The 24,417-nt window shown below is 36.9% G+C and overlaps 1 protein-coding gene across 1 annotated transcript in view; it reads right to left on the bottom strand.

The window, feature by feature from the left end:
* The window catches only part of LOC101885457 (CUB and sushi domain-containing protein 1), a 219,117-nt gene that overhangs the window by 186,033 nt on the left and 8,667 nt on the right, over positions 1–24,417 (bottom strand). The window contains exons 4-7 of the mRNA XM_073920566.1: positions 22,753–22,944; positions 21,007–21,145; positions 11,574–11,761; positions 4,409–4,603 (exon numbers count right to left, since the gene is read on the bottom strand). Coding sequence (XP_073776667.1) covers positions 4,409–4,603; positions 11,574–11,754 — 376 coding nt within the window. The 5' untranslated portion in view covers positions 11,755–11,761; positions 21,007–21,145; positions 22,753–22,944. The remainder of the gene's footprint in view (positions 1–4,408; positions 4,604–11,573; positions 11,762–21,006; positions 21,146–22,752; positions 22,945–24,417) is intronic.

Raw genomic sequence — 24,417 nt, 5'->3', positions numbered from 1 at the left:
CATCTCTCATGACACAATCTGATGATTATGTTAGCTCAACAATGACCTGTATAGGAATATTTCCCTGCCCCGCAGTTACGGCTCATGCATAAAGATGGCCGGAGCAGCATGATGAAAATTCCATCAGCGAGGACAAACAAAATGTTCCTGGAGTGCGGAAATGAGGCGGACTGACAAACGGCATCGGCGGCTTTCCATCACATTAGACGAGGTTAAATAATCAGCAGATGCTACTGAGGTGTGAAAACCCTTTGCTTGACCCTCAGATCGCGGTCAATGATGTTCACTGCATGTTCAGATCTATAACGCGGTGTTGTTTTGGAGCATGGTGGGTTCAGAGGAAGCCCGTGCATCTTGTGACATGATTTGAGCTATTAGCATAGAATCGCTGGAGATTGCGTAACCGTGAAATGTGTGATTTCTGCACTGCTACTGGCACAAAATGAGTTTGCTATCTGCATTTGAGTAGGCCAACTGGACTGGACATAACAACACTGACTCAACTGTGGCAGGTTGGGGGATGGGCATTGGAAATGTGTTGTGTGGAAAAAAATAGGAAAAAAAAATAGCAAAAGGCTGCAACTTATTGAAATGGGTGCGTTTATGCTGCGTAGTTCAAAGTGGAGCATACACTTGCTGCTTAATCCACCAAGTGCTGTTTAATAGAGCAAATACATTTTACAGAATTTCCTATATATATATATATATATATATATATATATATATATATATATATATATATATATATATATATATATATATATATATATACAAATGAAGTCAGAATTATTAGCCCCCTTTGATTTTTTTTTCTTTTTTAAATATTTCCCAAATTGTGTTAAACAGAGCAAGGAAATGTTCACAGTATGTCTGATAATATTTTTTCCTCTGAATAAAGTTTTATTTGTTTTATTTTGGCTTGAATAAAAGCCGTTTTCATTTTTTTAAGCACTATTTTAAGGTCTAAATTATTAGCCTTTTTAAGCTATTTTTTTCAGACAATTTTTGTCTACAGAACAAACCATCATTATTGTCACGGGTTGTGACACAGACAACGGAGTTCGAATCCACATGCAGGTTTATTCAGGATGTCAGGCAAGCGATGCTCAACACGGGTGCAAACGGATGTATAAAGACAAACCAAAATGTTGGTCGGAATAACAGGCGAGGGGTCGAAAAGCAGGCGGCAGACAGGGACAAAAAGACAAACTAGGCGAGGGCAAAAACACCAAACCAGCGATCTAGGGAGTTACAATTGCTAGTGATCGTGACATTTATACAACAAAATTGCCTAATTACCCTAACCTGCATAGTTCACCTAATTAACCAAGTTAAAAGCCTTAAATGTCACTTTGAGCTGTATAGAAGAGTCTTGAAAAATGTCTAGTCAAATATTATTTACTGTCATCATGGTAAAGATAGGGGGCGAAGCAGTGGCGCAGTAGGTAATGCTGTCGCCTCACAGCAAGAAGGTCGCTGGGTCGCTGCTTCGAACCACAGCTCAGTTGGCGTTTCTGTGTAGAGTTTGCATGTTCTCACTGCGTTCGCGCGGGTTTCCTGCGGGTGCTCTGGTTTCCCCCACAGTCCAAAGACATTCGGTACAGGTGAATTGGGTAGATTGGCTAAATTGTCTGTAGAGTATGAGTGTGTGTGTCTATGTGTATGTGTTTGTTTGTGGATGTTTCCCAGAAATGGGTTGCAGCCGGAAGGGCATCCGTTGCGTAAAAACGTGCTGGATAAGTTAGCGGTTCATGCCGCTGAGGCGACCCTGGATTAATAAAGGGACTAAGCCGACAAGAAAATGATTGAATGGTAAAGATAACACAAATCAGTTATGAGAGATGAGTTATTAAAACTATTATGTTTAGAAATGTGCTAAAAAAATTCCTGTTAAAAATCTCTCCGTTAAACAGAAATTGGGGAAAAAATAAACAGAGGGGCTAATAATTAAGGGGGGCTAATAGTTCTAACTTCAACTGTATATGTATGTACTGTATGTATAAATATATATATATATATATATGCATACAACTGAACTGGCGCTCTAGGCAAATGGCAATCATGCATGCTCTAAACCCGAAAGTAAAAAAGAAAGTGACCGGTTTGCTGATGAAAGGTAGGATGAGGGTGGATGTAGCTGATGAAAGTGAAGTTCTGTTGCCCAAGGCGGCCGCCTAGTTCGCCTCTATGCATGCGCCATCCCTGAACACACGTCGACCACAACAGGAAATGAAAAAAAACTGCAACTACGTTATTTGCGTTCTTTTTTCCTATGCGTTAAATATTTAAACACGCTAATTTTGACAGCCCTGCTTAATTCCAATATCTCTATCAAAGCTTTTAATATAAATATGACGTCATAAATGAGATCAGTTAAATGGCCATTCGATTAGTTATGCAATGCTGGTAGTTCCAGTGTTACTTGATTACATATTGCTTTTTTTCCAAATATATAAAGCACAATATCAATATCACATGACGTTTCTTTGTTTTTCTAAACTTCTGGATCCCTGGATATTGGATCAGCAGGTTCAGGGAAAAAAAAAGAGGACAGACAGAAGAGGAAGCTGGGGAAATGAGAAAGGTCTCGGGCTGACAGGAAATGGGGAATGAGTGGCACTTGTCACCACCCAGGTTCTCTCATCTGTCACTGAGGGACAAAGACCTGGGCGCTGTTCATTTGAAGGTCTCTGTCCCCATCCGTCTCCCTCAACATAAGCCAATGAGAACACCGCAGTTTCTCTTAACCCGTTGAGTAATGGCTGCAAAATCTGGCAGCATGACAGAGCAGAACTACATATGCAAATAAGCTCTAATCAATTAACTCTCAAGATTGCAAACAACAAAAGGAATACTGTCTCTGATAAGGAGTCCACTGCTAATTTCTTTAGACCAAGAAGTGCTTAAACAAATTAGCATGCGTCAATACATTGCATTTAAAATGGAAGGACAAAAAGAGAGAGGGGGGATGGGGTAAAGAACAAAATCAGTGAACTATCAAACTTTTCTGATGAGGTGTTAGCAAAATATCAAATATAAATCATATGCATGGTATTAATGTCCGAACTCGGTCCTAGAGGGCCAGTGTCCTGCATAGTTTAGCTACAACTTAATTCAACACACCTCCCTGGAGGTTTCTAGTATACCTAGAAACAGCTTTTATCAGCTAGTTCCGGCGTGTCTGATTAGGGTTGGAGCTAAATTCTGCAGGACACCGGCCCTTTAGGACCGAGTTTGGACATGCCTGTTTTAACCCTTTAACATTTTCAAAACATCCCATAATTACCACCCCATATGTCAGTAATGATTTACTCTCTGTATTACAGTGCCTGTGGTTTCAACTAGGTCCGCTACTAACGTCATGGGGCGAGTACTTTCACTTTTCACTGCTACAGCCCCTCACCTCCGCTCGTGTTCAAACCAAACTAACTTCTTATGGCAGGTTTTTATCCTTCATACATGTTGAGAGATCGAGTTGATCGACCTTTAAAGGGAATATGTCTTGACATAACCCACAAAGACGTGACTTAGTGTGAAGTCATGTATCATTTTATCGTTGCATTAGTCTGGAGCAGCGTGAGAGTAAAGCAAAGCGGATCAAATAATTGATAATTAAAAAGGGAAAAAATAAAAATAGAATAAATATATATATACTTTTATATTAGACACACATCTGATGCTTGTGTTTGTAGCAGCTCCACGTCCACAACTTCACGTATTGGGTTAAACTAGGCTTAATATTCTTCATTACTTCCACTGTATCTGTTCAGTGGAGGGAACTGAACCAATCCCGTGACGTCAGACACAGCGACATTCCAAGATGGCTGCACCCTAGGTCTAAAATCTACAGTAAAACACACCGTTTTCTGCTAAATGTTTACATTAATTGAGTCTGTTTAATATATTTTCAATAAAGTGGAATCCAATGTACAAAATAAGGTAAACTTGAGTGCTTAATTTCACCTTTAAAAAGTGAAGTATCATGTAGGGAATTCTGGGAAAGCGAATGTACTGTTATTCACTCTATATTCGATATATGTTTATTAGGTTAGAGGACCCAAAAACGGGATGGAAGTCACTGTGTCATGAGTATTGCCAAATTGCACAGTGAAGTTTTAGATGATTTTTGAAAGGTGCATTATTTATTTGTTTATTTAAATAGCCTAATTCCCTTGTCTTTTGTATTTTAATACCCTAACCATGACCTAAATAGCAGGGTCTATCATGTTTTAGGTCCTCTTAAAACATTTCCGCTTTGTTCCATGCTATTTGAATGTGTTGTGTGAAAATGCAACGCATTTTCGTAAATTGTTTGAGTTGTGAGGATATTATACTGTATAAATCACATTATCAACACTTTCTTATATCTTATATATATGAAAAAAAAACTGTAATGCCCAGTTCTTACCTTTACATGTTGGCAGAGCTTTGTCCCATACAGGTTTCCCATCAGCCCCAATGATGCATGTGAGACTGGCTGGTCCGGCAATGATGTATCCAGAATCACACTGATATGTCACACTTGATCCCAGCTTGTAATCCATTCCCAGTCTTGTTCCGTTCATAATGTTCCCAGGGTCAAAGCATGCTTCTCGTGGCTTTTCTGTAACAAGGCATAAACATTAATTTGATATAATCTGTGCTAACACATTACTTGAAGATAAACTTTACTTAATAACAGTGTCGCTAAGATTTTTTGGACCTTGACTGCAGTGGTACAAGCTGAATTTGTCATTAAAATGTCATGAAATATTAACGACACTTAAAAATCACTCGACGGAGTAATGACATATTTAATAAGACATTCTGGTGGCAAATAAGGTTTAATTAATTTATTTCAAGTGATCAGAAAAATATTCATTACACAATTCTAACGCCTTATAACAATCATGTTTATGACAGATTTATGACAAGTTGTGTTGTCTTGACAATGTCAGATAAAGACCAATTGTGATGTATTTGTTTATGTCAAGTTGTCATGACAACTTTCCAATATATCCATTTAAAATGACATAACTGAGCAAATGACACTTAATAACATTTGTCATAAGCATGAATACAATCTCATCACATTCATGACATGTATCCTGTCATTTTTATAAATGATGCATGGCAGTCTTATGAACATCATCTTCAAGTAAAGTGTTACCAAAATTGTTTACTGGGAAAATGTGCTTTATTTGTTTTTCTCTTGGCAGCTACAGTATGCCTACTTGAAAGGTAGTATGTCAAATCAATTTAAAATCAACATAGAAGTCTGACAAGTATATTTAGTGTATATGCAGCCTTCACACTAAAAAAAAGACCTTCCTCTCTGCCACCTTATACTTTTTCTGACAAGATGCATTTCAGACTTCATCATGCACGGCTTGGCATCTCTAATGCACCATTTGGGATACAGACAAATGTAGAGCATGTGGAAACTTCAAAACAAATGTCCTGCTCTGCTATCATTTTCTTCTTCTTCTATCTTGTTTTCTTTTACATTTTGCTTTAGTTTTATTAGCACCAACATTAGTGGAAGAATGAACAAAGGTAGGTAAAATAAGCTAGGGCTTCAGTCTACACATTTGTTTATTATTAGGCAAATTTTGGGAATTATGACAAAGATAGTTAGAATTCTTGTCAAGTAGCTGACACATTTCTTCAATTTATGACATACAGTAAACCATGGGCTCTATTTTAATGATCTAGGCTCAAAGTATAAAGCACATGGCGAAAAATCATTAAGGGTATGTCCAAACCCACTTTTTCAAGCTATTTTAAAGATGAAAAATTATGCTGTGCTGTGGTCTAACAAGGTTGTGCTTATTCTCTTAATGAGTTATGGGTGTGTTTTGAGCATAACAAGCTTTAAACCAATCAGAGTCTTATCTCACATTCCTTTTAAGAGGGTAAAGTCTAGATCGGATACACGGCCGGCCGGAAGTGCGATATGTACATCAATTATAGTAGCAGTTTTTATGACACTGTATAACCATAGTTACTTTTTTAACAGTACTGTGACGGTGGGGTTTAGGGTCGGGGTGGGTTTATAGGCATAAAAAAATATAGAATTTTTTACCTTACTGTGATGGTTGGGTTTAGGGTTGGGGTGGGGATAGACATTAATAAAATACAATAAATGGGAAATGTAATAATTAATATTAATAATTCTTGTTAACTTCTGGCTGCAATCCTATCCGGTCTAGCAACAACCCTTTAGGAGTCAGTTGCGTTGTGCCATTTACATGGCAGACTTGGCATGCTATTTACATGGCAGACTTTGTAAGAGGGAAAACTTAAAAATTTAAACAAACCATCCAGCTTGATCTCATGAGGAAACGTAAGTATTTTACAATTTGTCAGTTTAGTGGCTAATTCGTGGAGTTAAGTTGTATGAAAATGTTTGATTTTAAAAAGGAGGCATGGCACTCAACCCTGCCCCTAAACCCAACCGTCATTGGGTGATCAAAATCATACTAAATTGTATGAATTAGAACATACGAATTTATACGAATTAGCCACTAAATCAAAATGTTACGAATTGCCGTGAGATTGCGTTGGACCAAGAATGAGCCTTCTCCACTCGGCGTCTTTACTTTCTTTTTACTTTTACTCTTAACTCCTTTACTTTTGCCGATTACTGAAGACATCCATTAGCCTAGATATTTAACTTTATCTGTTAAACGCAAAGACTTGTTTCAAAACTTTTTCTAAATTCAATTTGAATTTCCAGCAAGTTAATAAGTGAACAATAATAACAAAGTGTGTTAAAAAAAACACCAAAAAAAAAAAAAACACGCTTTTGAGTTATGTCCAAACACACGTCCTATTCTTTTGCCCCATATGGTGATGAATACGTCTTTAAAACAGGTGGATGTGGAGAGGTGAGCATGATCAAACACCAAATGAGGGGGAAGAGCATGCTCTGAGCCCGGCGGCTAGTCAGTGGGCCAATAAGAAATAATAAATAACACCTGTTTGTTCTAGTGATTGGGCCGCAGAGACACCCTTCTTGAGCAGAGAGAGAAAGAGCAGCCAGGAGAGGAGAGACAGCTAAGGTGTTGTGGTGTATATATTTGAAAAATAAAGTCTATTATTTACCTTACACCGCTGACCCTGTCTTTTTCTTCCCATCCTACAAACAAACTTTACTACAGTAAACAAGTATGAACTTGTTTTAATCAAAACAAATATAAATATGCATATAATAAATAATACTACGTATAATAATAACATTATACAAATGCAAATTGTCATGAATAAATTTCAAATAAAGCTGTACCAGATGAGGCATGGAGGTAGAGGTTTTTCTACCTATTTTTTCATTATTTTCATATGTAGAGATTTTTGTGTATTGTTGTTCATCCTGTGTGTATTAGTCAATGTGTTAGTGTTTGGACCTGCAAAGGAGCATAACTAACTTGCTCTGTGCGGGACTTTAAACCAGCTTTTAGTTGGTCAATGGTTTTTCAGTTTCTTAAAATAGCAACGTGCCAACAATGCGCCCTAACACACCTCCTTTTTAGACCAGCACACCCATGAGTCCACAAAATAGCGCTATTTATTATTTATTGTGAAAATTACTGTTGCGCTGGTCTGAAAATAGCATCAAATCGAGCCAAACACGTCTTGCACCTTATTGCGCCGGGTTTGTGATAGGGCCCCATGTGTTTATGCTACTTCTGAAAACAAAGCAAAAAGATTCTGAGTTGTCACATTGATGTTTCTGTAGACATGATGAAAACTGTGTTTTCTCTACAAGTACTGACAGGTTTCAGCTTGTTTTAAATCTTTGGTGTAAAACAAATGCCCCCAAAACACTTTAACACCCTCCTTTCAAAAATATTGTTTCACTGTTTCCGTTAAACCTTCAGTGTTCTATGAGTGTTCTTGGCTCTGCCGGTGAATGGTTGAACTCAAGTGCATCAAAAATCAAATAACAAATGAGATGGGTCTTGAAGGATTTGGGACATGTCAGATATTAGAAAGCAGTTGATTGGTCAGAAGATTTGATGGTAGTATGAGGTGATGTCAAAAAAAGAGTTGATCGATTTAGGTGAAAGTGACAAACTACAAGTTTTGGGATATTTATATTTTCTAAATGTGAATTTTGTCACTGTTTTGATGCACACTAGCTTATAGATATCCTCAAAGCTTATAGATATCATTATTCACTCTCATAAGGGGATTAAACAGTTTTTTGGCAACATTGTGTGAATATAGCCAGCCTCTAATGGTAATTTTTTTGGTAATTTTTTATACTTACACTTCCTTAAAACAGACTGCAGAAGCACTTTGATGGGCATTATCCATTTGTCTGTGTTATCTGAGTGCGAAAGTTCCACCCATTGTTGATAATTGCTCTTTTATTAGCATAGACAGCCCTGAGTGAGAAGCATTTGCATGCCATTAGTTTTCGCATCACGCTTTGAAGATAATGTCAGTTGCTATGACGCTTTATAAATGTTAAGTTTTACGATGCACAAATTGACACTGTAGTCTTCATAGACTGCCTTCAGAGACTTTTCTTTTTACATTTTCAGTTTTTCAGAGATAACGCAGGCCTTGTTTAAGTTTAAAGTGGAAGTGGAGCAGTCAGTCAAGTGTACATTATTTTATAAATTGGTTTCCACTTTAAAATAAATCAAACAAATTTTAATAATGTAACCATTTTGAAGAAAATGACATGTTTTACTATAGCTTTTAGCGCAAGGGTGCCACCATCTTGGAATGGGTGCACGCCCAGGCTCCAATTTCAGCAGTTTATTGCGACAGTTTGTGCCTGTTATGAGGCATTTTGTATTCAAAGTGTTTAATAGTAGAGGTTCTGTCGCGTCATCCATATTTTTTACAGTCATTGGGATAGACATTTATATATCTGCCCTCTTTTGAGATCTCATTTGAATTTAAATTGACAGTCACCAAAATGCCACAAATTGGAAAAAATATGAAATAAATAAACAATATATCTGGAGTTCTGGTATTTTGTATTGAAACTGCATACACTTCAACATGTTTGCACTCGGTGAAGAGCGGTAAACTGATAACCTTTATGGCCAATCACAGTCATTTCTGCTGAGCAATGGTGAATACTATGGAAAATCAGTGGTGTTTAAGAACATGCTTTACAGCGCTTAAATGTTAGCGGGAAAGTTTAAATTTTTCACAGGGTTACATAGGCTGAAGCAGGGAAACCCCTGCGGTGTTTACCTGGTGCTATGAACTAAAGCCTAAGAGGACAGTTAAACGTATTCAACTCCTAAAGTGTTTATGATTTTGTTTGATGCCTAATATGATTTTAATTGTTTAAATTGAACTTAATTGAATGATATTAAAGTAATGTTTACACCACTACCACCACTTACGCAACAGCTGGAGATTTATAGTACACAGCATGTTGTTGCAATGTTTACAGTGCTGATCCTATACTTCTAAGTTTCTTCCCACCCGCTGCAGCCTCGCTTTCATTTTTTAAAATAGCAACCATGTGAAATAAGCATATAGATCACCTTTCAGACTAACATATTGATATTAATATACAAAAAATGTCAAGGGACCTTTAAACAATAATATCAGTAACTCAACTGACCCTGAGCAATACTAATCAGATGCACAATCACATCCTGCCAACCATGTTCTCTGCCAGCACATCCCCAGGGCTGAGACAGCTAACAGACAGTAGGAAAAACAGAGGTGGCATGAAAGTAAAAAGCAAAAAGCAAAAAAGAAAGATGGACAGTGTGAAGAAAGAGAGCAGACACTGGCTTGAGGGCATTGTGCATTAAAGTGAGCTAACACCAGGGGAAAGACAGGTGAGCACGGAGGGGCAACAGAAGATGGTCTCTGTCCATCTGGCAGCAGACACCAAGAGAAGGACAGTTGGAGAATCTCCGGAGGTGGTGCTTGGAGAGGCTGCCAAACAACCTGACAGTTAACAGCTATCTGAGACCGGAGAAAGTGGGAAGGAGGTGGGGAAGATTATATCAGCAAAATTGCAAGTGTGCAATGCTATCTTCCTTGTTTCTGCAACAACCATTTGTGCACCACACAGAATAAAAGGAACAGGCTCAAAACGTATATTGCAGCATCATTTAATAAATATGTAATAGATTAACATTCAAACTAAGCATTTACAGTATATGTTTAGTCATTTAGCAGATGCTTATATCCAAATCAACTTCAATTGAGAAAGGATTAATCGATTTATCCTAAAGGTGCCGTGTGTACGTTTTTGCCACTTCTAAACTCCAATCAGAGGCTAATGAGGTGGTCATTAGTAGTGCAAGGTTTTAACATTGACATCCGTCACAAGAACGGTACAGAAAACGTTATTGCTGATGCTCTTTCTAGAGCCTAAAATTTGTTTGTTTTCTGATGATAATTGTCAAAAAAAAGACCCATTTTTTTACTTAAATGGGTGGGGTTGTTGCGTTGGCAGGTGTGTTTGTCTGTGTGTGTGTGCGTCTGTTTCTCTCTTCCTCTCTTTCCAACTGCAGGCCCCGCCCTAGCTATGCAGGCGACGTGCCCTGGGATTGGAGGAGGTTTCCCAGGGCGTCCTTTAAAAAGAGAACAATGGCATGGGGCGGGAGAGCGAGTTTTGTTGGCATGTTGTTTGAGTTGATGTGAAAAAGTTGTCCCTTTTGCTAAGTTGTTTCCGTTGATTGTGTTTTCCGTGCTGGTGTATAAGTTTTCACTTCGTGTATATCCATCCGTGTTTCGGTTTCGTGTTTTGGTTTGTGTGATTGTAGATTGTTAATATTGTAAATATATACACGGTAAGAGGGAGTAGGGGTTGGACGCCACACTTTTCTTTTTGTAAATATTTTCGCCTGTTTTTGTTCTTGGTCAGGGAGGTAGGAGTAGATTTTGTATTTTTATTTCTGTTATTTTATTAGTTTTAGTAAGTTTCATTTGGGTTTAGTTAGTGTGTACATTTTATTTATTATTTTTCTGTGGGTTCACCCCGAGGTAGTTGGCTTCACATTTTTCTTGGTGATAAAATAAAAAAGACAAAAAAAAGACAAATAAATAGACCCGACTCAAAAGGATCATTAAAGTAAATATTATTTGTCGGGTGTTTTTTTTATGCTGACCCTAGACGAGGGTCGTGACAAAGCGAACATCTTGTTTATATGAAAAGCAATGCTAAAGTCAAATATTCTGCTTTAAAAATGTGAGTTGTGTGTCGAAACGCCCGTCTATGTTTTGGTTCTTTCGACCTGCCAGTTTAGCCAATTGTATTTCAACACCCCGGGTTGTGTGTATATATATATATATTTATATATTTATATATATATATATATATATATATATATATATATATATATATATATATATATATATATATATATATATATATATATATATATATATATATATATATACACTAGTTGCAACATTTGAAATTAGTTTTTAAAACTAGTATCTTTTAGAAATGTGATAAAAATAAAATCTTGTTTTTTTTATGACACTCATCCTTAAAAAAATTATACAAATTGGAGTGATCACTGCACTAGTGGTGCGCATCATTTGCTTTCCATGCCCTAACCTCAAGAAAACAAACCATACGAAAGCAAGGTGCGACTTACCTTTGTATTCAATGGCAAAACCAGACATCCCCAGGGAGGCATCGCTGCGGAAGGCCAGAAAAAGGCTATTTCCACTGCTCTCAATGCGATCTGGAACCTGGTTGCCCTGCAGACTGATGATCAGGGGTCCGTTGGAGTCCTCACCCTCATAGATATGGAGGAAATCATAGCTGGGCTCCATGTTAAAACTGCACAACAAATGAAAAAATAAATTAGGGGTTTCTAGATATGTAGGGGGTTATGCAGAGGTGTCTCAACCAGTGACTTTTTATGCTTAACTAAGAATCAATATCTGATCCTGGAACAATATTTCCGAGTTATACCCTAATTACTATTTATCCCTTTGCACCGATAATAACATCCCAAACACTGTAATAGCTTTAATATGCTTAATTTGGCTATTAGCATTCCTAGAGCCCTGGTCAGATCACATGACTGTATCATGATTTCAGCACAATTTTCTTGACGTATAGGGAGTCGTGGGGAGTCATAAACAACAAATAGGCATCGTGACACAGGAATCAAGTGTTTCTTCTTGTGTAATGTGGCATAGTTTATGACAACTGATATCATGTCTACGACGCCTCATGACACCATCGCAGAAAGTCTAGCATGTTTATTTTTTTTTCCTGATCTTTTCTAGTTCTGTGGGTGACAGTGGACAATAGGAGCACATAATTTATCAGTTATATATCCATGGGTCAGGTAATCAAAAATAGCCTGCATATTTACTTATGGCTGGGTCTCAGGTGGATAAGATCAATCATTGATTATGCAAACTTTAGCTACTTTCCTTAAAACATTAAAGTGTTTAAGCTTTTTTATTTAGACTGGCACAAATATGCAGACATTTACATTGTCACAGTGAGTTTCTGAGTTCTCTCAGCCTTCCAACAGAGTTCGTTCTTCCGAGGTTATCTGGAAACACGTACAGTGCTGTGAATACATTGTAAAAGCCAGTTTTGCTTTTTGAAATTACTTGATTAAACTACTTTAATTAAAACTTTGAATTAAAATTGTGTCATTAAAAATAAAAACTTGAATAGTTTCTCTGAAACTGTGAATATTTCAATTTAATTTTGTTTAGGCTAGATTTGATCTTATTTAACAAACCGGTTTGTTCTAGCATCTAGCAGACTGGTTTTGAAGCACTTCACCTCAGATGCCATTTGTTGTTTTTATTTATCTAATAAACTATACCGAACAAAAAAATACATTAAAATTAAGATAGAAACTATACCAAACAAAATACATTTCAATTTTTTTTTTTTCAAGAAAAATATATGAATGGTATTTTTGTTTGTGCCAGTCCACTAATCAATAGTGCGGTTGGATGATTTGTTTCGCTCTGTGAAAAATAAGGATTTGATTAATGCATCACTGTAATTGTTGTATCACAAACCTCCGTCATTTATTTGCTCATTTTTTTAATAAGTCATTATTTTTAAGATTTTTGTCTTGATTTTTCCTTAATTATAAGTGGTATATGTGGAGAAAACCAGGCACTGCTCATCACTTGTATAATACAGTCCCAACAGTAAAGCATGGTGGTGGCAGCATCGTGCTGTGGGGGTGTTTTTTTAGCTACAGGGACAGGACAACTGGTTACAATTAAGGGAAAGATAAATGCGGCCAAGTACAGACATATCCTGGACTGTCACGGTTGCAGGTTTGTGCGCTCTTCCAGAGTGTCTGTTTGATCATGTGAGTTTGTTTTGTTTTGTTGCCCATGTGTATTTGTTTTGGTCACGTGTTATGACGATACTCAGTTGGTTTGATTAGTTCGCCAGCTGAGGCTCATTATCACGCCTATATATATCGCCGTTTTCTGTGTTTCCTTGTCAGTTTGTTACGTGTGCTTATGTGTTCGTTTGTCTGTGCTCAGGACCGTGCGGAGTTACCACTGGACCCTGTTTTCCCGTCTGATCCCTGCTCTGATTTCTCCTAGTCCTAGCACCGCGCTCTCTGTTACATTTATCTTGACTGTGTCAATAAATACATTTTCAATTGCACTTGGATCCATCTGAACATTCTTTGTACGTGACATGGACGCAAACCTTTTCAAGAGTGCTAAGGACCTCAGACTGGACTGAAGGTATACCTTCCAACAAGACAATCACCTTAAGCACACAGCTAAAATAATGACGATGTGGCTTCACAACAGCTCAGTGACTGTTTTTAAACGGCCCAGCCAGAGCCCTTACTTAAACCCAATTGATCGTCTCTGGAGAGACCTAAAAATGGCTGTCCACCAACTTTCACCATCCAACCAGACGGAATGGAGAGGATCTGCAAGGAAGAATGACAGAGAATCCTCAAATCCAGGTGTGAAAAACCAGTTGCATCTTTAACAAAAAGACTCAGGGCTGTATTAGATCAATAGGGTGCTTCTACTAAATACTGAGCAATGAGTCTGAATAATTAGGACCATAGATATTTTATTTCAGTTTTTCTATTTTAATTAATCTGCAAAAATGTCAACAATTTTGTTCTTTTCTGTCAATATGGGATGTTCATTTATTCATTTTCTTTTCGGCTTAGTCCCTTTATTAATTAGGGCTTCCACAGCAGAATAAACCGCTGTCATATCCAGCATATGTTTTACACAGCGGACACCCTTCCAGCTGCAACCCATCACTGGGAAACACCCAAACACTCTCATTCACGCTCACACTACAGACAATTTACCTCACCCGATTTCCCTATAGCATTGTCTTTGGACGTGTGGGGGAAACCGGAGCAGCCAGAGGAAACTCACGCAAACATGGGGAGAACATGTAAACTCCACACAGAAATGCCAACTGACCCAGCTGAGGCTCGAACCAGCGACTTTCTTGCTGTGAGGCGACAGCGATGCCCACAGCACCATCGTGCTGCCCCAATATGGGATGTTGTGTGTGTTTATTTAGAAAAAAAAGATCTTAAATGATATTAGCCAACGGCTGCAATAACAGAGTGAAATATTTAAGGGGGTCTGAATACTTTCTGTTCCCACTGTATATATGATGTTGCAAGCTGCTGTCCATGCAAGTGGTGCTGAATTGGCTGATATTAATGGTAAATTACTGTGGGGAACTGTTACTTTTAGGATCCACTTATGCATAATTTTACATTTTAAAAAATAATTTCCATGCATCATAGGCAGCGTATTGAATTTACTTTCAAATGAGAGGTCACATTTCACTTTCAATTTTGATTTCATAATGACAAGTACTTTGCATAAAGGGAGAATATTTTACAAGGTATGATATTTGAGCAGAGCATCTACTGAGCATGAATAAACTCACCCATAGTCTCTCTTCTTATTATCCACCCGTGATCAGTGAAATTTGACTCTCGCAGTTTTTGTTGGATGCAAAATTCACGAATCAATGTAAAGTCCACCTTTTTTTCAGCTACTTTTCACCATGGTGGGTTAAGGTAATGTAAGCATTGTGCGAATTAAATTTCACTGCTTGTGCTGACATATTTAGCATTCAGCTTACTGTGTATAATAATGTGTTATTTTATTTGAGTTATTTCTGAAAAAGAGCTTCATGTTTTATGATTAATGTGCATAACTGGCTGTAAAATATGTTTTACATTTGTCCCACGGGATTGCAAATTAATGCAATCCAATGCAGCCCACTAAACAGCACTTGAAACATGTAATTAACAGTTACTAAATTAAGAAACTGACTTTCAGACCTCTGTCGTTGTTGTTGCAGGGCTTGAAATCGTGACCGTTTTGGTCACATATGTGACCGAAATTTTATCTATGCGACCTTAAAATATATTTGGGAGCATTTGTGCATAAAAGTGCATAAAATTGATGTCGTACAACCAGTTTTCACAGCAAAATATTCACCACATGCGCAGAATTAGGAGTTATTCACACAATAAGCATCTTTGCATCTAAAAACACCAAACGCAGTGCTTAGGATTGGTTTAAAACAGTTGTCATGTCGACTTGCTGCAGTAAACAAAGTCTCCGCCTTCAAGCTCTTCTTATTGGCCCACTGCACTAGAACAGAACGCAAATGGATTGATTAATATCAGCTGTCAATCACTCAGTTCTGATAACAGGGAGCCACAGCTGCGAAAATGTTAAGGATCGGATCGGAGAGAATAAAAACAACGCTGGCAGATTTAGTTTTAGAAACCACCTAAAGTTACAAATAATGACACATCTGATTAGTGGTCATGTAATGAATGTCAATCCAGCATTTACACTTTTGGAAGAGTGGATAAAAGACCTCCAGTGGTTAAAGTCCACTATGAAAATGACTAAAGCATTCTCCATAAAGCCGGTGGTTTCAGGTAACAGTGTTTGTCACTGAATCTACACATTTTAAGCCCGAGATGTTCTAACGTTATTTAATCCTTAATTTAATCGTCATGATGCTGTCAGCTTCACCATCGCTAAAGAGCATAGATTCTATTAAGATGAAACTAATATTGCATCTCATGAAATGACTGTTATTGCTATTAAGATTCACTCATTCATTCATTAATTTTCTGCTGCTTAAATTTGACTCTTGCAGTTTGTGTTGGATGCAAAATTCACGAATCCATGTAAAGTCCACCTTTTTTTCAGCTACTTTTCACCATGGTGGGTTAAGGTAAAGTAAGCATCGTGCGAATTAAATTTCACTGCTTGTGCTGACATATTTAGCATTCAGCTTACTGTGTATAATAATGTGTTATTTTATTTGAGTTATTTCTGAAAAAGAGCTTCATGTTTTATGATTAATGTGCATAACTGGCTGTAAAATATGTTTTACATTTGTCCCACGGGATTGCAAATTAATGCAATCCAATGCAGCCCACTAAACAGCACTTGAAACATGTAATTAACAGTTACTAAATTAAGAAACTGACTTTCAGACCTCTGTCGTTGTTGTTGCAGGGCTTGAAATCGTGACCGTTTTGGTCACATATGTGACCGAAATTTTATCTATGCAACCTTAAAATATATTTGGGAGCATTTGTGCATAAAAGTGCATAAAATTGATGTCGTACAACCAGTTTTCACAGCAAAATATTCACCACATGCGCAGAATTAGGAGTTATTCACACAATAAGCATCTTTGCATCTAAAAACACCAAACGCAGTGCTTAGGATTGGTTTAAAACAGTTGTCATGTCGACTTGCTGCAGTAAACAAAGTCTCCGCCTTCAAGCTCTTCTTATTGGCCCACTGCACTAGAACAGAACGCAAATGGATTGATTAATATCAGCTGTCAATCACTCAGTTCTGATAACAGGGAGCCACAGCTGCGAAAATGTTAAGGATCGGATCGGAGAGAATAAAAACAACGCTGGCAGATTTAGTTTTAGAAACCACCTAAAGTTACAAATAATGACACATCTGATTAGTGGTCATGTAATGAATGTCAATCCAGCATTTACACTTTTGGAAGAGTGGATAAAAGACCTCCAGTGGTTAAAGTCCACCATGAAAATGACTAAAGCATTCTCCATAAAGCCGGTGGTTTCAGCTAACAGTGTTTGTCACTGAATCTACACATTTTAAGCACGAGATGTTCTAACGTTATTTAATCCTTCATTTAATCGTCATGATGCTGTCAGCTTCACCATCGCTAAAGAGCATACATTCTATTAAGATGAAACTAATATTGCATCTCATGTAAAGACTGTTATTGCTATTAAGATTCACTCATTCATTCATTAATTTTCTGCCGCTTTTCCAGGGCCGGGTCGCGGGGGCAGCAGTCTTAGGAGAGAACCCCAGACTTCCCTCTCCCCAGACACTTACTCCAGCTCCTCAAGGGGGATCCCGAGGCATTCCCAGGCCAGCCGAGAGACATAGTCCCTCCAGCGTGTCCTGGGTCTTCCCCGAGGCCTCCTACCGGTGGAACATGCCTGGAACACCTCTCTAGGTACGCGTCCAGGGGGCATCTGAAACAGATGCTCGAGTCATCTCAGCTGACTTCTCTCGATGTGGAGATGCAGGAGCTATACTCCGAGCTCCTCCCGGGTGTCAGAGCTCCTCACAGTATCTATAAGGGTGCGCCCTGCCACCCTTCAAAGGAAACTTATTTTGGCCGCTTGTAACCAAGATCTTGTCCTTTCGGTCATATCCCAAAGCTCATGACCATAGGTGAGAGTAGGAACTAAGATTGACCGGTAAATCGAAAGCTTTGCTTTTCAGCTCAGCTCCTTCTTTATCACAACGCACCGGTACATCAACCACATTACTGCTGCCGCTGCACCAATCAATCTCACGTCAAATAATAATAAGTCAATATCATCTGTGCAATATCAGACAGCACCCGTGAAAACAGCACAGTTATTATTGTTAATTCAGTTCATCTCATTGATCATGATGTGAAGATTGCTATCACTGACAGATGATCAGAAACGTGGCTGTGGGGAATTAAGTGTTAAAATTTCCACAACATTACCACAGTATGCCATGTGCTGTGTTTGATCCTGTCATTGTTCTGATGATTGATACAATAATCTAAGCTGCAAAGGATTCGCCGGCCATTTTGTTTTTAAAGTAAGGATCAGCAAAGACTACTAATGTATAGGACTGTCAATAACTGTTACACAGTTTATATAGACCAGTTTCTTCTTTCTCCAGATCATGTAAGTGTTTCTAGTTCCTACACAACCTATACGTGTAAAATGTCTGCCTCGTTTACTGTAGTTTGGAAAATATGTATTTAATTGTATGTTGTAACTTGTAATCGCTCCCTGCAGCGTGTAATCCCTTATGTATTTTAGAGCTTGTAATGTATCTCTAAGGTTAAAAGTATATGAGCTATTCACATACAGTATCGTGTCCAAAACCACATTGAAAACGTTGATTTAACTGCATTTCTGTGCTCCATTCCCTGTCATTTATCGTTGCATTGGCCACCATCACACGCGTGGTCAGTTATCAATTGTATTCTATTTCAATTATTATTCTACTTCAACTTCAGAATAACATCAGTACTTATTTGATCTCAAAAGAAGAATATGAAAAGTGAACCGTCAACCGTGACAAGCTATAACTTGAAAAGGACACCGTGTTAAGAGGATTTCAGGCAGCCCTGATCTGTTAAATAAAAGGCAATTTAGTAAACATAATGAGACATCAATGAGTTCACTCCAATGTCAAAGCTGTCATAATACAGAAATAAAAGGCCATTTTCTACAATGATTTCTGCACTCTAACTCAAATGCTCTGTTTAATGGGCCATTTCTCCCCTAAATCTTCAGCGTTAATGCAAACTGCTACATATGTATCTTTGCATATGAAATATGTATTACATGAAGAACTCTTTCAAAAACACTAACTGCATTTTTATTTTAAAACTTATTAAGGTTATTTAGTGTAATGGCGAAAAGGATAGCATCATTGAAAAGAAGTTACTGTACATTTAAATTCAGGGTTGCAGTGCTGACGTTTGTTTACTTTAGGCTATTTGAATAATGCATGTGACTGGTACAAAATGCAACAATCTCAAATTTCTCCCATAAACAATTTTATGAATGCAAACACATTGTAAATAAGACATGCTTCAGCTTGCACAGTGTAGACAACGTCACTGATTGTAACCAAAAGAGTGCAAAACTCAGTCATCATTTAAAATGAAATGACTGACCTGTCCAGAAATTATAAATGAAGCATTATTTGCTTCTTTTTGGTGTTTACGATATAATTTCAACCTATTGACCTTATTCTAAAATGCGGAAGTGCGCCTGTTTTCGCGATTGTCTTAGAACTTTCGATTCAGTCGCCTATGGGAGAAATGACTAGGAATAATAAACAGCAGAAAATGGTCAAACTACTTGCTCTACAAACAAATGTTTGCATGACTATACAGACCAAGTAGAATAATATAATAAGAAAATATCAAATTGCAACATCAACCGGCGTATCGAGCAGTTTTTAACGTCAAAAAATGAATGGAAGTGAATGAGAACCTAAGTCTCGAGCCAAAAAGATTCAAATGGCAGCGCCCGCTCGTCGGCAGAGGATAAGGAGAATACTGAAACATCCACTGTGCAGCAGAGTTTAGCTCCATCTCTAATTATAGATACCTAAAAAGTATAACCTACCAGTCAAAAAGTTCAAATTTTTACATTTTGATTACAAATTGATTACAGTACATAATCTTTTCTAGTTATTTTGGAAGACACTAGTATTAAGCTTAAAGTTACATTTTAAAGCTTAACTAATTGGACAACAGATGTGTATATATATATATATATATATATATATATATATATATATATATATATATATATATATATATATATATATATATATATATATATAGTAAATGAGCAATATTACACTCGTATCAGTGCGATATGGCTGTGTATCAGCACTGGTGCGAGGCGTGCCTTGGCTCGAGGCCTTAGTGTCCCACCACTGTGATAATATACAGCCATATCGCACTGCTATGTGTGTGACATTACATTTATACAACAGTTTGATGGCCAAATCGTGTATAAAAAAACCTTTTTGTATGAGGAACTACTTTCTTCCGCCATTCATTCACATCTGCAGCTGACGTCAGAACAGCAAAAACCATAGCTACTTCACAAACGTCACTTTAGAGCTGGTATTTGAATGATTCTCTAGCGTAATGTCTAAAGTGATGACAAAACAGGTGATTTTGCTCACATTTTAAGATTAAAAGGCTGAACAGCATGAAATGCCATCTGTCTACAGAGATTTCGCAGTATTTCTCTATTGGGAGATCACAATGATTAACCCCAAAAAAGCCAAAGCAATGCAAACACTACCAGATTACTTAGGTAGAGGTAGAGATAAGCTCTAAAGGACATTGGCTTTCCAGAATGTCAATGTAGTTCACTTTTTTTTAATATGGTTGCTCAAATAAGCAAAAGAAAACTCTAGAATAGATTTTAAAGTGCTACTTGTCTTTAAATGTTTACATGGCCTTGCTCCTTCCTACCTCTCTTATATGCTATCTAAATATGATCCAAGAGGAGCTCTTAGGTCTGCCGACCAGAATTTGTTGGTTGTTTATTTTCTTTTAGTTCATTAAGACTTTAACTATGAATATTGTACAGAACATTGGTCAGCCGTTTATTTATTTATTTATTTTTTATTGTGCTCTACAAATAAAATTAAATTAAAATTACATTAAAATTAAAATACACTTCAATTTTAAGAAAAAATAAATAAATAAATAAATAAATAAATAAATAAATAAATAAATAAATAAATAAATAAATAAATAAATAAATAAATAAATAAATAAATAAATAAATAAATAAATTCAAAGTGCAGTGTATTAAATTAGCTACAAACCCTTCACAAGGCATGATTGAAATTAAACCGTAGGGTAAGGTTTAGGGTAAGGGATTCAATTTGGGTTCGATTTTTTGGAGAGAAATAATGTTCCAGGATCTGACTATGCTGATCCATGCAGGAACTTGTTTAACTGAGCCATAAGAAAATTACCTTTTGAAGATTAAAGCAACCACAAAGTCAGGGTTGACTTCAATCCGCCAGTCGCACTCTTTTCCTGGAGGGTAGGGTTGAGGATAGTTGGGTGATAGAATTACCCCAGCAGGTCCTGTCACATTGCCCCCGCAGGTAGCTGTCATAACAAGGAAAGAGAGGATGCAAATTAATGTGATCCTTCAGCATATCAACAGTAAACAATGTTACATCAGTCCGATAATAGGATGATTTCTCTTAATCACATTATCAGTTAATATGAAAGGTCATCCCACATCCCACAGAATTAAATGACAATAAGCAATACATTAGAATTAAATCTATTAAACAATGGATTATACTAAACTAAACTAAATAGTGTTTATGCATTTATTTATTAATTTAGTTTAATGCATTGCTTATACATAATAAAATAAAAAATAAATAAATAAATAAAATACTGTATCCATCCGTTTTATAATTAATATAATTATTATAATTATTAATTATAATTATATAATATAATTATATAATTAACAATGTATTGCTTAAATTAAATTAAATTAAATTAATTTAAATTAAATTAAATTAAATTAAATTAAATTAAATTAAATTAAATTAAATTAAATTAAATTAAATTAAATTAAATTTGTTATCCATCCATTTATTAATTTTATTTTAGTTTAATGTATTCCTTATACAAAATAAAATTAAATACATTTAAATAAAATAAATTTAATTTAATTTAATTTAATTTAATTTGTTATCCATCCATTTATTAATTTTATTTTTTTATTTATTTTTTTTTTATTTAAATGAAATTAAATTAAATACTGTAAAAAACCTTAAAATGTCCAGCGTAAAACCAATGGAATAACAGTTAATGACAGAATAATAAAAACTTTGTATATTTATGAAAATTGTGGAAAACTAGAGACAAGAGTATGCTAATCTGTGTTTTAGAAATAAGGGTAGTGTATTACAGTGGGAATTAGCAGCTGTTTCCCTCTCTCTGTTTCTCTGTCTTTCTCTCTTTCTCTAAATGAAGACACAAATGCATATGTCATCCTTTGAAAATCTCAGAGCTCACACTGGATGTGTCTTGAATGGTTTAAACATTATCATTAAAAATGAATTTCTCTGTGGACATATCCAGAATGTGCAGAGCATACTGTCTAAGTGGAAAAAAAAAATAGATAAATAAATAAAATTCCTGAAAGTCTTAGAGAAGGTCATGGTAATAATGAGAAAGCATCTATGTAAAGCTACGAGAGACAGCTAAACCTTTCCTCATAACTGGGAACTAATGTGTATACAGCATGTCTGTAATCTGTACAAGACCATCTGCAAATATGAACAGTTTAATGAATGCCATGATCATGATTGTGATTATGGCTATTAGGAATATGACTATGAACATTTATCCAGGCTATTAATGGTTACAAAACTCTTGTTCCAATAGGTGGGTTTAGAGAGTTTTGCATAAAAAGCAGACATGGATTTAGCTGGTTTTGACGCAATAGAAAATTTTATCTTGTTAAAAAACAAAGAATTGACTAAAGTGACGGCTAATAAACTTATTACTACATATAAAATGAAACTTCTGAGCCTTATCAGAGGAACTTGATAGAAAATGCTCATTTACAAGAAATAAGGTCAGATGGATTTAGAGGTTTTGGCATCTGAAGTCTTCAAATAATTATGTAAACAATATACCCCCCCTCTTTATTACTGAGGTATAGAGTACATCATTTATTCAGATCTCACCGATGCAGGTGGGTGGATCCGGCTGCCAGAAAAACCGGCTGTTGAGCTGAACACAAGTGATTTCAGACACTCCTTGAATCTGGTACCCAGGGTCACACTGAAACGAAATGGTATCACCGGGCTCCCTGCTGTCTCCGTAGCGTGATCCGTTTTGAGGGGTCCCTGGGTCGTTGCAGGTCGTGGCCACTGTAGCTGAAATAAAAAAGATAAATTTTGAATTAGCTATGGATCACCGAGACATTGGAGAGAGCAGAAAATCACTTATTCATGAGAAAGCAGACCTCTGTTCCTGACTAAATATGCCGACTCGCACAGCAGCACACATTTGTGATGGTGTGAAGCTCATATGCAAAAGTTTCTGGTCTATTAACAAGCATTTGCTGCATAATCACCTTAAAATACTTAAATAGAGCATGAACAAAGGATTTTAGGAAATTAACAAGAGTATAAAAGGTTTTGTTACAATACTACTAAAACATACTGTCCAGCCTACATTACAATATGTTATATAATGTGTATAATAAATAATATGTAGGGTGACACAGTGGCTCAGTGGTTAGTACCACTGTCACCTCACAGCAAGAAGGTTGCTGATTCGAGTCACGGCTGGGCAAGTTATCATTTCTGTGTGGAGTTTGTATGTTCTCCTCGTGTTCCCATGGACTATGGTTTCCCTATATGCACTATAGGTGAATTGAATAAACTAAATTGGCCATAGTTGGTGAGTGTGTGAATGCGAGAGGGTATGGGTGTTTCCCAGTACTGGGTTACGGCTGGAAGGGCATCTGCTGCATAAAACATATGCTGGAATAGTTTCGGTTCATTCCGCTATGGCGACCCACTGATAAATAAGGGACTAAAGCCTGGTTTATACTTCTGCATTCAAATGATCGGCATGACCCACGGCGCAAGGCTTGAGCGCTGTCATGCATTCATATTTCTGCTCGCTGTTTGTGTTGCTCTGTAATAGCAATTCTAAAACGCTTCGCTGGGTTTTTTTTTTTCTTTGAACGCTACCTTAATCTAGAAGTAGCTCAAACATTTTGAGGCAGGAACCGGCAAACGTACAACAACTTTAATCATAAAGTAATCACAAATCAAAAATTTCCATCTGGACCTCCTACAAAGGACTCAACAATTGTAAACACTTGCTCCAACTGGTTCGCGAGGCTCTCGGTCCCGCCCATATTCGTCAGTGCTGCCAAGCTGACCAACCAGAGTAGAGTTCTGCATTTCCGGAAAAAGCGCAGGAGCGGTCGGTAACAGGTGTAATTTTGAATGGGAGCAGAGCAGTCTAACCGTACGTTCACACTGAAAGCGGCGAAATCGTCAAAGTAGCCGGAAGTTATTCATTTTCAATGAGAGTCGGCGGCAAGCAATCAGAAAGAAGAAGATCACCGCTTGAGAGCAGTTCGGAGAACACAGACCTGTGAACTTTGGTTCCGACCACAGTTGTTCCCAGGGGTTTGATTATTGCGGTCGCCATATTTTCAATTATTAACAATGTTTTCTCACAGGAACATGCATTAAATAAGTTACTGGCGAGTTACTGATGTGTTTTAATGTTTCATATATTTATCTTTAAAAAAGCGGGAATCTCAAGCACAGTACAAAACAGTATTGCTGCTTCAGGATATTTCAGACATATGGACACATTGAATAATT

Source organism: Danio rerio, chromosome 13, assembly GCF_049306965.1.
Source record: "Danio rerio strain Tuebingen ecotype United States chromosome 13, GRCz12tu, whole genome shotgun sequence".
Classification (NCBI taxonomy): Eukaryota; Metazoa; Chordata; class Actinopteri; order Cypriniformes; family Danionidae; genus Danio; species Danio rerio.
Note: the sequence above shows the minus strand (reverse complement) of the source record. Positions and strands in the feature narration are given on the sequence as shown.